This window comes from Psammomys obesus, unplaced genomic scaffold (assembly GCF_907164565.1).
Source record: "Psammomys obesus unplaced genomic scaffold, mPsaObe1.curated_primary_1811, whole genome shotgun sequence".
Lineage (NCBI taxonomy): Eukaryota > Metazoa > Chordata > Mammalia > Rodentia > Muridae > Psammomys > Psammomys obesus.
In genome coordinates, this window is record NW_026594143.1 from 413,430 (window position 1) to 426,539 (window position 13,110).

General features: G+C 43.6%; 1 protein-coding gene across 6 annotated transcripts in view; it reads right to left on the minus strand.

The window, feature by feature from the left end:
* The window catches only part of Kdm5c (lysine demethylase 5C), a 37,303-nt gene extending 32,163 nt beyond the window's left edge, over positions 1–5,140 (minus strand). For all 6 annotated transcript variants that reach the window (XM_055617950.1, XM_055617948.1, XM_055617952.1 and 3 more), the window contains exons 1-2: positions 4,681–5,140; positions 1,004–1,081 (exon numbers count right to left, since the gene is read on the minus strand). In XM_055617950.1, the coding sequence (XP_055473925.1) occupies positions 1,004–1,081; positions 4,681–4,830 (228 nt within the window). In that variant the 5' untranslated portion in view covers positions 4,831–5,140. The remainder of the gene's footprint in view (positions 1–1,003; positions 1,082–4,680) is intronic.
* Between the last annotated feature and the right edge of the window lie 7,970 nt (positions 5,141–13,110).

Consider the following 13,110-nt stretch of genomic DNA (forward strand, 5'->3'; position numbering starts at 1 on the left):
TCCTAGTTGAGAAGAACTAATATCTACCTTTTGATAAGAAATGAACTAAAGGGGCTGCAGATACAGCTCAATGGTTAAGAGCACTTTTTGTTCTTCCAGAGGTCCTGAATTCAATTCTCAGCAACCACATGGTGGCTCATAACCGTCTATAATGTGATCTGATGCCTCTTCTGGCATGCAGGTATACATGCAGATAGAGCACTCATACATGAAAGAAATAAATCTTAAAAAAAAAAAAAAGAAGAAGAAGAACTAAAGCTCCTTGGCTGTGGGAATACTTAAGGGGCTAAAAACACCTTCCATCTGAAACCCTTACCTTTCCAAACCTGGCCTCATCCTGCTCCTTCTTCCCCTTACTAACCACCATGAAATCTCTAGAAGACCTGCCCTAATACTTGCCCACAGCTGTACCAGCCACAGACCTGGTCAGATTTATTTCTCCAAGGAACTCATACCACTTACTCCAGATTACTCTGATTTTGGCTGGAACAATATCTCAACTGAGTTTAGGGCAGTAGTTCTGTGTTCCATATACATCCCCACACACCTACCCCATAACATATAACAAAACAAAGAGGGAAAAGTCTACCTGCTGACCCCTGCCCATTTTTTTAAACATTCCAGCCTCTACACAGACCAGTTTTTGTGCTGTTTTTGCTCTTCTACTTCACCACCCACTCTACCAAGTATCAAAGAAGGAAGGTTGGAAGCACAAATCCATAGATACATTAGATATATGAGGCTACACTGAGCTGGTCAGGGAAGGAAAACGTCTTAGTCAACCACACAGCTACTACCTTTTGTTGACCCAGGTAGGGTAGATATTGACAGGGAAAATTTGTAAGTAACAAAGTTTTGTGGGAAAAAATATCCACAACCTTTGGGGAATCAAATCAAAATAGTAAACTCCTGCCCTTATATCCGGAGCTCCAAAGCTTCTTCTGTGTCCCAGGCATGTTTATCCTTTCTTTCTCCAAACCACATCACCAGCCACTAATCTTACCTCCAGCTCATTCAACCTCTGGATTCGAGGAGTAAACCTGAAGTTGTCCACTTCCACAGCAAAGGGTGGCTGCCAGTCCTAGGAGAATAAAAAGGGGGAAAGAAACTTGGGTTATCCTAATAAAAGATCAGAGGGCATCAAAAGCAGTTCTGTGCTCCATTAATACTGCCTAAAATTTCTAGCCACCTTAGATCCATCAACCTGGCAAACATCTAAATGAACCCACTCTTAATTCTCCCCAAGCCTTATGACAGAGCATAAAAGCCCTTCAGGCCCATATGCAAGGCCTCATGCACATGCCCTGGTAAACTTCTAAGTCTCTCTCAACAGTACAGTGTTAGGATTTGGAGAAATATAAAAAAAGTTCAAAATAGTTAACCACAAACCCTCCTCACACCCAAATCAACCTTTCCTAGGAAGGACACATAGCCTAGAGTTCTGGCAACCATGCAGGACCTACACTTAGAAGATCTGGGTTTATGTTGTAGCTCTACTACTTACTAGCTAGGACATCTTACCTTTCTGAATCTGTTTTCTCATCTGTAAGGTTGGCATATGAATCCTTGCCTTGGCTTCCTCACAAGACATTTGATCTAGGTCTGACCCCACCAGTGAATACACATGCAAGATAGCTCAACTCTGGTTCTGGCAGGGGTTAACAGTTTAGGCTGTCAATGTCTATTATCTCGGTTAAAGGGTCTAGAAGATACTGCAGGGAAGACCAAGGAACATGAATTTGCATCGCTTACTCACTCACCAAGTCTGAAAGGTTTCCTGTGGGTCCTTTCTGATATACTTGCCTGGTATAAGAGGCAGGGAAGGAAGTCTGGGAGTGAGTGGGAAGCCCAAAAGTGGTGATAAAGAATACAAGGATTTGTGGAGGGGAAGCCAAGAAAACTTAATGAAAGCAGGAAAAGCTTTACCATGCCGAGCTGGAGCCTGTTCTGTCCTACCCAAAAGATAGCTATGAAGACTTCCCTTCCTAACAACCTCATGAATACTTCCTCAGAGAGTCCTCTCTTTCCTGGAGCTCTGGCATGTAGAAAATGGTAAAAGATCCAAGAAAAATCTAGATCAACATCTTCATTCTACAAGTGGGAAAAGTAAGGCCCAGAGTAGAAATCATATGCTAGTAGAGCCAACACTTGAACCCATGTACTCTGATCACTGGTTCTTTGCACTGCGCCAAGCTACCAGCATTCACACACAAGTGCATACATATGGAAGGAGAGTAAAGGAATGAAAAAAGAGAAAAAGGGCCAGAGGATTCATATTTGCAAGTACACATATTCTTCCCCAACCCATGGTAATAAACAGAAAGCACTTAAGGCTGAGTGAAGCAGGAGAAAAGAATTAGGCTAAAATGATATACCTCAAGCCCAGTGAAGCTCTCCATACCCTCTTATATCCCACCAGACTACAACACTTCCTTCAGCAGATAACCCAGAAAAAAAAAAAAAAAAAAAAAAGGTGCTCAAGCCCAAAACTCCAGGCACCCCCTTTCCCTGCTCAGCCAAGTTCTGAACAATCAGTGAAACATCAAACACTTGACAGAACACTGCAGCACTGAAATCCTGAATCAGGAGCTATACGTGCAACAGATGGAGAAGGCTAGCAAATCTCTCCTTGTCAGTCCCATACCAGTATAAATGCTCAGGATGATGGTATTTGAAACATGGTGACAAACACGATGGCTATCTAATTTAATAAACTGTGTGATGCGCCCATTATTACCCTGTCCTCCCATCCATCTATGCCAAATGTAGCAGTCACATGCTCTGAAATTCAAACCCCAAACCAACCCTGTAAGACAAACTCTAATACTCATTCATAGAAAGGTTTGCATCCTAAGCCCATGAATCACTTGGGTGAGTAATTCAAGTTCCAAACAGAAGAAACTTAGCTGCTTTAGGGCCTAAAGCTGGTTTAGGAGAGTATGTGTGCAAGGGGGAAGGGTATGCAGTAGAAGAGCACATGCGCCCGGGGGCAGGGGGAGCACACACGCAAACACACACACACAAAATCATGAACAACAAAAACAGTGAGGTCTCTTGGACTGGAAAGAATGCTACTGGGATAGAGAAACTAAGTCTACCAAAGGACAGTCCCCTGTGGACACACACACACTGGACTTGTCATTCTTTCCCATCTTGTTCCCCTGAGGCAGGGTAAAAGCACCTTAGGCCAACCTGCTCAAAGGCCCAAGGGAGAAAAAGGGAAATTCAGATCTCTATTATCCCCGTGTCAGATAAGCCTCTCCAGGCCACTTCAAAGTATTTCCTTAAGGCCATCCAGGAATCCAACCTTTCCTTTCTGCTGGCCTTCCTGGACGGTGATTACCAGTTGTGATTCCCTCGCCATAGAAAAGCATCCTTAGATACCTGTGGCCAGGCTCCAACAAAAAAGGAATTAGTTTATACAACACTTCCTAGACTCTAGGACCTAGAGGATCCATCTAAAACCAGCATATGGAAGGACACTGAAAGCACTGAGTTGAATAAGGACACCTATGGTGTTCTCCTCCTTATGAAAGTAAAGCTCCACATTCTGAATCACCTCCTCGAAACAATGTTGCAGCCAAACTGAAACCAGCCAAGGAATCCCATGTGCTCACTAAACACTGATCATTGCCCCTCCAGTGTCAGCAACACAGCAGTCTGTACTAGCTTTTGGAAAATTTCTCCTACTCTGTTCAGTACTAATAGCAAAGATATGGTGCTTTTTGCTGACATTTGGAAACTAAGGGAGATTTCCATAGCTCCACTCTTGTTTCTGGGGACCCAAGAAAGCCGTATCTTAGAGGATCGCCTATATTCTGAGCCGGGGCAGAGAAGAAATCTTCTGAGAAGGACACACAACGCTGACTGGTCTAAACTTCTCCACAGGAAGTCTGTGGGGACCATGCGCAGCCAATTTCTGACATTGCCTTCAACTAGAAAAAACAACAATTTCCAAAACCCATCTCTGAAGAACCAGAAAGAGCAGTCGCTGTGAGAATGATTTCCTGACTGGCCCATCAGGGCAGGATATTATCATAGATGAATTTGGCCTGACAGAATGTGAGTAAACATGAGTCAACACACATAGGAGCAAACCAATGACCACATCAAGCACCTCACAGTCACAGTAATTACTACTTACCAGAGTGTACTATGCTACCTAGTTTAATCTAATTATTCCCAGCACACAATTCACAGGCTCAGGGATTACCTTACATGCCCAAGGTCACAGAGCTGCTAACCTTCTAAGTAGTTTTAAACTCCGGACTATCCCTTTAAAGATATGATCTTTTCATTACACCACACAGCCTGCCTTAAAGCAAATAATGACAGTAGTCATTACTTAGCATAGCCTCAATCTGAGTGATACAAACTAACCAAGAGGTGGATTCTCGGTGCTTCCCTGTGACTCTCCCCAATCCACTAAGCATCTGTGTATTGAACCAAGAGAAATTCTCAAGAGCAGAGCGGGAGTGGGTCTCAGACCCGAGGTCAATTTATGCCACAAAACGAGAGGGTCCCTGACCCCAGCACCCTTTCTCCGACTCAGGAGGCATCCACAAGATCCCAGTCAACCCATCTTCTTCCCACACCTGCTGCCCTCCTCCCGGGACTTCACACAGCTACCCGGATCCACCCACAAGCTCGTCGCCGGAGACCATCCGCTCCCGGCCTTACCGCGGGTGGGCGGATCTTGCAAATGCCGGACTTCTCGGCGATGGGTCTGATTTTCGCGATGTAGCCAAGAGGATCTCGGAACTCGGCCCAGCTAGGCTCGAACACCGGGCACTCTGGCGGCGGTAGGAAATCGTCGGACCCCAGCTCCATGGTGGGCCCGAGGGCTGGGCCAGAGATGGGGAGGGCTCAGACCGCCCTTAAGAATTCATGGCGCCGCCGCTGTCTGAAACCTAGGCACTTCTCGGTGTCTAGGCCCTAAACAGGACAGCCACCGCCCGTCAAGGGCTTAGGGGGGCGGGTGCCGTGATCTAAAGGTCTCAGGCTGAGGTTCCTGTTACCGGCCCTTAGTCCTGTTCCGTTTCTTCCACACCCAATCGCTGCCTCCCAACTATTGCAGCCTTTGCTACTACAGTTAAGTCCCAGCCGCGGCAGGTTTCATCGCTGCCACCGCCATCTTGGTTTGTCAGCGTCTACCCCCCCCCCCACCTCCGTACCTCACCACAACAAACCAGATCCGTCCGCGAGGTGTCTTTCCGAGTTTTGTTTACTTTGAGACACAATAAGCCCTAGAAAGCCTTCATTTTGTGATGATTGACTTAAATCTTGTGGAATATACCCCCTATTTGGAAGTGGCTAGTTAAATGTATTTCCCAGACTGAGAGAAAATAGTTCATCTTATTGGCGGAGGAACAAAATTGTAATTTTATTACCGGATCCTTTTACCGGATGGATCGTCGGTGGACGTTTAAAGGCCAGTGATGCGCATGCGCAGTCTCTAAACAAACCGGAAAAGGAGCTTGTGTATATAAGTAGTGGGCCTGCCTTGGTACGCGCCCAAGCACGTTCGCACACACTCGCACTCACGGGCGCGCACGCGCACGCGCACGCGCACGCGCACACACACGCCCTAGATCCCAAGCAGGCTGTCAGCTCCTCCCCAATGTCCTTTGCTTCTTCTCCCAGGTCTTTTCAGTAAGAACCACGGAAGGCGGTGTTTTCGAGGAATCTCCGCCCCCTCCCCCTCCCCATTCTTCTTGCATGCTGCTATGGGAAGACTTACCAGACTTACACCACTGGGGTTTTTTCTTTGTTTGTTTGTTTTTTAATTTATTTATATTTTTATATATTACATTTTATTCACTTTGTATCCCTGCGGTAGCCTGCTCCCTCATCCCCTCCCAGTCCCACCCTACCTCCCTCATCTAGGAAAGCAGGAAGCTCCTCACTCCCTAGAGAATGTGAATTTTTAGAAGCTTCGGTCCCACGTAAAGTATATATTATTCTTACCACACCGTCATTAGCTATCAGCATTTTAATGAATGATTTCAACTGTTCTGTATGCATTGTAACTGTATAAACACTAAATGTATATGTTTGTTTACACTTCTGTGGCAACTACTGCTACAAAAAAAAAGCTTGGTTTATTCTATGCACCACATAAAAGGCTAAATAGGGAGGATTTTGAATTTGAGGCCAGCTTGAGCTATATAGCAAGATCCTGTCTCAAACAATAACAACAGCAATGGCCGGGCAGTGGTGGCACATGCCTTTAATCCCAGCACTCCACTCCGGAGGCAGAGGCAGGCTACATTGTGAGTTCCTGTCTCAAAAAAAAAAAAAAAAAAAAAAAAAAAATATAAAATAAATATATAAATATAGAGAGAGAGAGAGAGAGAGGGGGGGGTGCATGGTGCACACCTTTAATTCCAGTACTCGGAAAGAGGGGCAGGTGGATCTCTCTGAGTTCAAGGCCATCCTGGTCTACAGAGCTAGTTCCAGGAGAGCCAGATTGTCTCAAACCCTAATAATAATAATATAAAGTAATCAAAACAGGCAAGAGAAAAGTGAGTAAAATTAAGGCTGGGAGTTTGTTGTTCCTCAGCTGAAGACAGTTTGGCTTTTCTACCTGGATGACATCTCCATAAAGAGTAAAGAACACCAGGCTTTTGTTCTCAGCACCACCAAGTCTTCCTACAGTCTTTTCTGTTGACCTTAACCCAGACATACTACAGGGCAAAAGGAAACTGAACACCTTAAAGGCAGTGAGATTGAGTCCATTAAATTGTATTTGTGAAAGTCATACTATGCACCAGGGGTCATTTGTGAGCATGTGGAAATACAAAGGCATGCATGCCTTCCTGGAAGGGACATTGACTCGCTGGGACATGCCAAGTACTTCATATCCCTGACCCTTGATTTTTTTGTTCATAAAATGAAGTTAAGTAATCCTTCCATTACTTAGGAAGATTAGAGAAAATGATGTCTGCCTCTCTGCTAGGTCTGCTATGTCTGCTATGGAGTAATAGTCTTTCCATCTTGCAGACGAGGAGAATGAAGCTCAGGGCCAAGTCACACAACTAGGAACTGGCAGAGCCAGAATTCAAACCTACAACTGTTTGCCTCCCATAAAACTCTGCCTGTGAAAGTCTCAGATGTTCCCCACATGGAAAGTGTTTAGGAAACCAGTTTCTTTTCCAAGCTTCAAGTCTTGTTGGGGACCAGTCAGAGACTGGGTACTGCAGGCTTCAGAATTTGGAAGCAACAGGGATCTGACCTCATGGTGAAAGCTGGTGTTGCTTCACCCAGCCTCCTGAGAGACACGAGCTGGTATAGAATGTAGGCAGAGCAATAATTCAAGGTCTTGGCTGGCCTCCCAGCCACACCCCCATCTATTTTGTAGATAAACTGCAAATGAGAATGACTCTGCTTTGGTGGTAGGAATGAAACCCAGTGTCCTGAACATGCTAAACAGGTGCTCTGCTACTGAGCTCTACCCCTAACCCCTATGCCTCTTTTTAATTTTGGTTTGTAAAATTCCAAAACAGATATGAGTTCTTTTTGTTGTTGTTTGTTTGGTCTTTAATTTGAGGATGTTTGCTTGTTTTATTTCTTTGAGATGAGGTCTCACTTGCTATGTAGCCAAGGATGACCTTAAACTCCTGATTCTCCTGCCTTCACCTCCCAAGTAGTGGGTTTACAGGCAGTAGCTATTCCCAAATAGCTCTGGAATCCATCTCTTTCCCACCTCTACCACCCTCTTTTACATCACTTGTAAACCATTTAATATCTCTCTATTATGAATATTTTTCAATTTTTTTATCTTTATTTTATTTTATGTATTATGGGCATTTTGCCTGAATGTAGGTTTGTGTCTTTGGAGGGCACTGGATCCCTTGGAACTGGAGTTACATACAGCTGTGAGCCACCATGTGGGTGCTGTGAATTGAACCTGAGCCCTCTGTAAGAGCAGCCAGTGTGCTTAACTGATGAGCCTTCTCTCTAGCTTCTATTGTTTTCTTTTTTTTTTTCTTTTCTTCGGATGGAGTATCGATATTAGTTTGACCAAGCTGGTCTTGAGTTTGTGTACTCAAGCAATTCAACTATCTCAGTCTTCTGAGTAGGTGGAGCTATAGCTGTATATTAACACATCCAGATTCTACCCTGAACTATTATAAGAATCCTAACAAGATATATATGATAAAGAGTCAGAGAGAGACATACTCAAACAGAAATGCAGGTGTATAGTATGTGCATAATACAGACACTTAACAAAATCATACAATCAAAATAATAATTCAAAATGAATTATAACAGTAGTAGATTATAAATCAATTAAAATCCATAATTCCACACTGATATAAATAGACAAAATTAGAGAACAGGGAAAGTTTGCTTATTTTTCTTTTGGTTTTTTGAGACAGAGTCTCATGAAACCCAGGCTGGCCTTGAACGCCTGATCTTCCTGCCTCCACCTCCTAAATTCTGGGATTATCATGTGCCATTATGAGAACATTTAGAATTTTAAACAAACAAACAAACATGGAATAATGGAGGTAAGAAATCATCAACAGACACTGAAGCTTTTTCCAAATAAGATGATACAATTAACATATATCTATAACCCTAATGCCCAAATCTGACTTTCTATTTCTTTGGATGTAGAATGAGAAAGGGTCTCATCCTATGGCCTAAGCTGTCCTAGAATTCACAGAATTCTTTCTGCTTCTGGGATTTAATTTGTCAGCCACCATGCACTATCCAAGTTCTAATTTTCAAACTCTTTACTAGAAAGAATCTTTGTTAAAAATAAAAACAAAACAAAACAACTGATTTATTGGCTAGGGTAGGGAAATTATAAGAATATCTAAGGGCAGGCTAGCAGTGATGGTGCACCCCTTTAATCCCATCACTCAGGAGGCAGAGGCAAGAGAATTTGAGTTTGAAGCCAGGTTGGACTACAGAATGGGTTTCAGGACAGCCAGAGCTATACAGAGAGAAACCCTGTCTCAAACACACACACACACAAAAGAGTATCTAAGAGTGTCAGAGAAAAAAGTGGTGCTCAAAGAAAGATGGAGCCAAGTCAAAGGACACAGGAGCCATCTTAGAGTCTATCTACAGATCAAATCTGGGCCATTTTGTGTTCATTGATTTTGTCTGTTGTTTGTTTTATAGTATTTGGGATTCAACCTAAGACCACTGTATTCTAGGCAAGTGCTCTTAACACTAAATTTTATTTCCTTTTATATATATTTTGCTTTGTTTTTTTGGCTTTGTTTTTATTTTTATTTCTGAGACAGGGTTTCTCTGGGTGACCCTAACTGTCCTGCAACTCACATTGTAGACCAGATACAACCTGCCTCTGCTTCCCTGATGCTAGGATTAAAAGCATGTACCATCACCACCCAGCTTTATGTCTTTTGCTTTTTAATACAGGGACTCAGAGCTGGGCACTTTCTCTGTGAGCTCAAGGACTTTGTGGGCTACATTGTAAGTACTCAAAGCTTCTTTGTTTCTTTCTTTATTACTTTGTTTCTTTCTTTGTTACTTTGTTTCTTTCTTTGTTACTTTGTTTCTTTCTTTCGGGGCAGGGAGGCTGGAGAGATGACTCAGTGGTTAAGGGCACTCACTGGCTGCTCTTCCAGAGACCCAGGTCCAACTTAATGCCCACATGGCAGCTCGTACTTGTTTGCAGCTCCAGTTCCAGGGAATCCAATGTCCTTTTCTGGCCACAGGCACCAGGCACACATGTATACAGACATGCATGCAAGTGAACTACCACTACACATGAAATATAGTAATAATTTAAAAATTTAAAGACAGGGTCTCAGTTGTCCAGACTGGTCTTGAACTCACTCTTCAGTCCTGTAGCTCAAACTTGTGGTCCTGCCTCCAGAGTAGTTGGAATTATAGGCAGACCTGTGTCACTATGCCCAGCTAACTCTATTTTGAATATTTTCAATGTCAAAATATTGATGTTAGTGGAGCCAGGTATGGTGATGTACTATTATTCCCAGAACTTGAAAAGTTGAGACAAGAGATCATACGTTAGAAGCCAGCCTAGGCTACACATTGAGATCCAGTCTCAGAAATTAAGTGAAGTGAAAAGATTAGAAGGGATGGAAGGGGAGGGGAGAGGAAGAACAAAGAGAGTTAAGGAAAGGATAGTAGGGAAGGGGTTTGAAGGACAGAGAGGGGGAAAGAGATTTGAGCTATTGAAAAGAAGCTGTTTGTATTAGAATAACAGGAAAATGCCTTAAGGTTAAAACAGAAATTTATAGGATCTCACTAATCCCAGCCTTAAGAGTGTAAAAATTTGTTTTAAGAAAGCTGGGTGGTGAGATAGCATAGTAGGTAAGACTGCTTGCTTCTAAGCCTGCCAAATCTGAGTTTGATCCCTGGAAGGAAAAGGCCAATTCATACAAACTATTCCTTGACATCCACATGTGTGCCCCTGCCCCACATCATGCATATGAACACAAACAAATACAAACACAAATAAATATTTTTTTTAATTAAAAAAAAAAAAGACCTGGAAGCTGGGCATGGTGCTTAATGCCTTTGAGTCCAGCATTCGGGGAGGCAGGCAGATCTCTGTGAGTTCAAGGCCAGGCTGGTCTTTCTGTGTGGCAAAGGCTACACAAAAAAACTCTGTCTTGAAAAAAACAAAAACAAAGCAGAGAGAGAGTGCACACTATTTGGAGGTTACTGGGCAGCGGTAGTGCCTGTCTTTAATCCCAGCACTCAGGATGCAGAGGCAGGCATACTTTTGAGTTCCAAGGCTAGTTCTGAGTTCTGAGTTCCTGGTCTACTGAAAGAGTTCCAGGACAGCTAGGGCTACACAGAGAACCTCTCTCAGAGAGAGAGAGAGACAGACAGACAGACAGACACGCACAGAGACACAGAGAGACAGAGACAGGGGAAAACTGCTGAGGAAATGAGTCATATGGCACAGTGCTTGCCACAGCAGCAAAAGGATCTGATTTTCATCTGCAGCATCCATGTAAAAAAAGCCAGCCACAGTGGCTCATGGCTGTAATCACAGCACTGAGGCAGAGACAGAAGGATCCCTAGGAACTGATGGATAGGTTGAATGAGAGACCCCCTACCCCAAAATAAGATGGAGAGCTATTGGGTAAGATACATGACATCAGCCTCTGGCCTCTACATACATGTACACACACACACACACACACACACACACACACACACACATTCACGAGCCCTGAGGCCCACTTTGCACATGTCCAAGGAAATGTATTCCTACCCTCTGCCATCTTGGCACTAAAAGACAGGGGCTGCCGTGGTCCAAGCCTCTCACCCTTGACAGCAGAAGTTGGCCACTCTCCTCATGATGCTGATTAATTAGGGTTTGGTTTAGTTTGGGGTTTTTTGAGACAGGGTCTCCTTTGTTCCTCAAGTTTGCTTTGTAACTCAGGTTTCCTTTGAATTATTAATCTTCCTGCCATTACCTCCTACAAGTGCATGTTTAAAGGCACGTGCCATCACACTTGCTTTCTATCCAAATTTCAAAAGATGCCAGGACCCCTAACAGGCAACCCTTGAGAGGGCAACAGTAAAGCTGTGAGGGTGAAGCTGAAAAGTCTATGGAGACCCCAGGAAGTTAAAAACGTCAGGGAAATGGAAACATCTGTTGAACAAAAGCTTCAGGTGGCCAGCAAGACCAGCCAAAGAAAGCAGTCATGTGGGCTCCAACAGAAGGGCCACAGGGGCAGGGCGTTCCAGACCAACATAACAGTATGATACCATATGACCTAGTCACTAGACATGAAGCTACAGAATGTAATATTCACCCTACTGGGTTTTCAGCCTTGCTTTGGTCCTATTCCTCCTTTCTTTATCTTCATTCATCCTTTGTGGAATGAGAATGTACTACTGCTTTGGAATTCTGTAACTTTTTTATTTTAAAAATTACATTAATTAACTGTGTGTGTGTGTGTGTGTGTGTGTGTGTTGGGACTTCTGTAACCTTGGCTAGGAAATTCTGTGAAGGACTCCTAACTTTTGCACTTATTTCTTCTCTAGGTGGCTGAGAACAACTGATTGTAAATCTGGCAGGAGGTAGGCATTTCATTTGTATTAGCTAACAATTGTCATGCAAGATTTTTATTTTCATTCTAGAGGGTGAAAAACAGGCTCTGGATGGCTAGGTGACTTGCCAAAGAAGCATGGGTCAGTATGTGAATGCTAAAAGCTCAACTTTGCCAAGACACAGCCAATCTCTACCTGAACATGGAAAATGTGTGTGTGTGTGTGTGCGCTGAGATCAAGGGTAGCCTAGCTTAGTCCAAGGAAGAAACCAAAACATGCTGAGTGGACCCCACATCTGGGCTCTTCAAACACTCAGGTCCAATTCATAGAAAGGCACCAATGCTGCTCTTGCTAGTTATCTTCCCTGGGGAGCCTTTCAGTGTACTTTACCAGGAAGAAAGCAAACTCATTGATCCAAGAAGTGTAGGGTCATCTAAACCATTCCCTTTTTAGAGATCTTTGTGGATTCTAACAAAACTATTAACTGAACACTGACTGTGTCCTGGGGACCCTGCTGACTCTAAGAGCTATTGCTCTGCCCCATTAATTCCTCCCATGGTAGGCTGACACCCATGGTGCTAGAAACAGGTCCATTTTACAGGGAAGCAGCTTGGGGCAGTGGAAATAGTTTGGGGCTACAAGTCAAGAAAACCTCATCTTGACTTGCTGTGTGGCCTCTTTCCTTTATAAACGAAAGATGGTTATTAGTTATTTTATATCCTAAGTATATACACAGAGCTCAGATAAAGTACCTAGACCTGGGCCTTTCTGGCCCAAGTTACCTACCTGCCCTCAAGAATGAAAATATGGCCAGCTGTTGCATGGAGGGCCAGAAGCAGGGGTTTCAAGGCAAAACTAGGCCAGTCACCAAAAGAGTGAGAGCAGTGGCCCACACATGTTCCACATATCCAACCTCTACAAAGAGTAAGGTAAGAGAACTAACTTGTTGGATACCTACTCCACCCTAGCTGCTTGGCATTTATTACTTCATATAATCATCACAATTCCATGTAACTGTTTAACTAGCCTGGCAGAAATGAAGATCTTCTTCTTCTTCTTCTTCTTCTTCTTCTTCTTCTTCTTCTTCTTCTTCTTCTT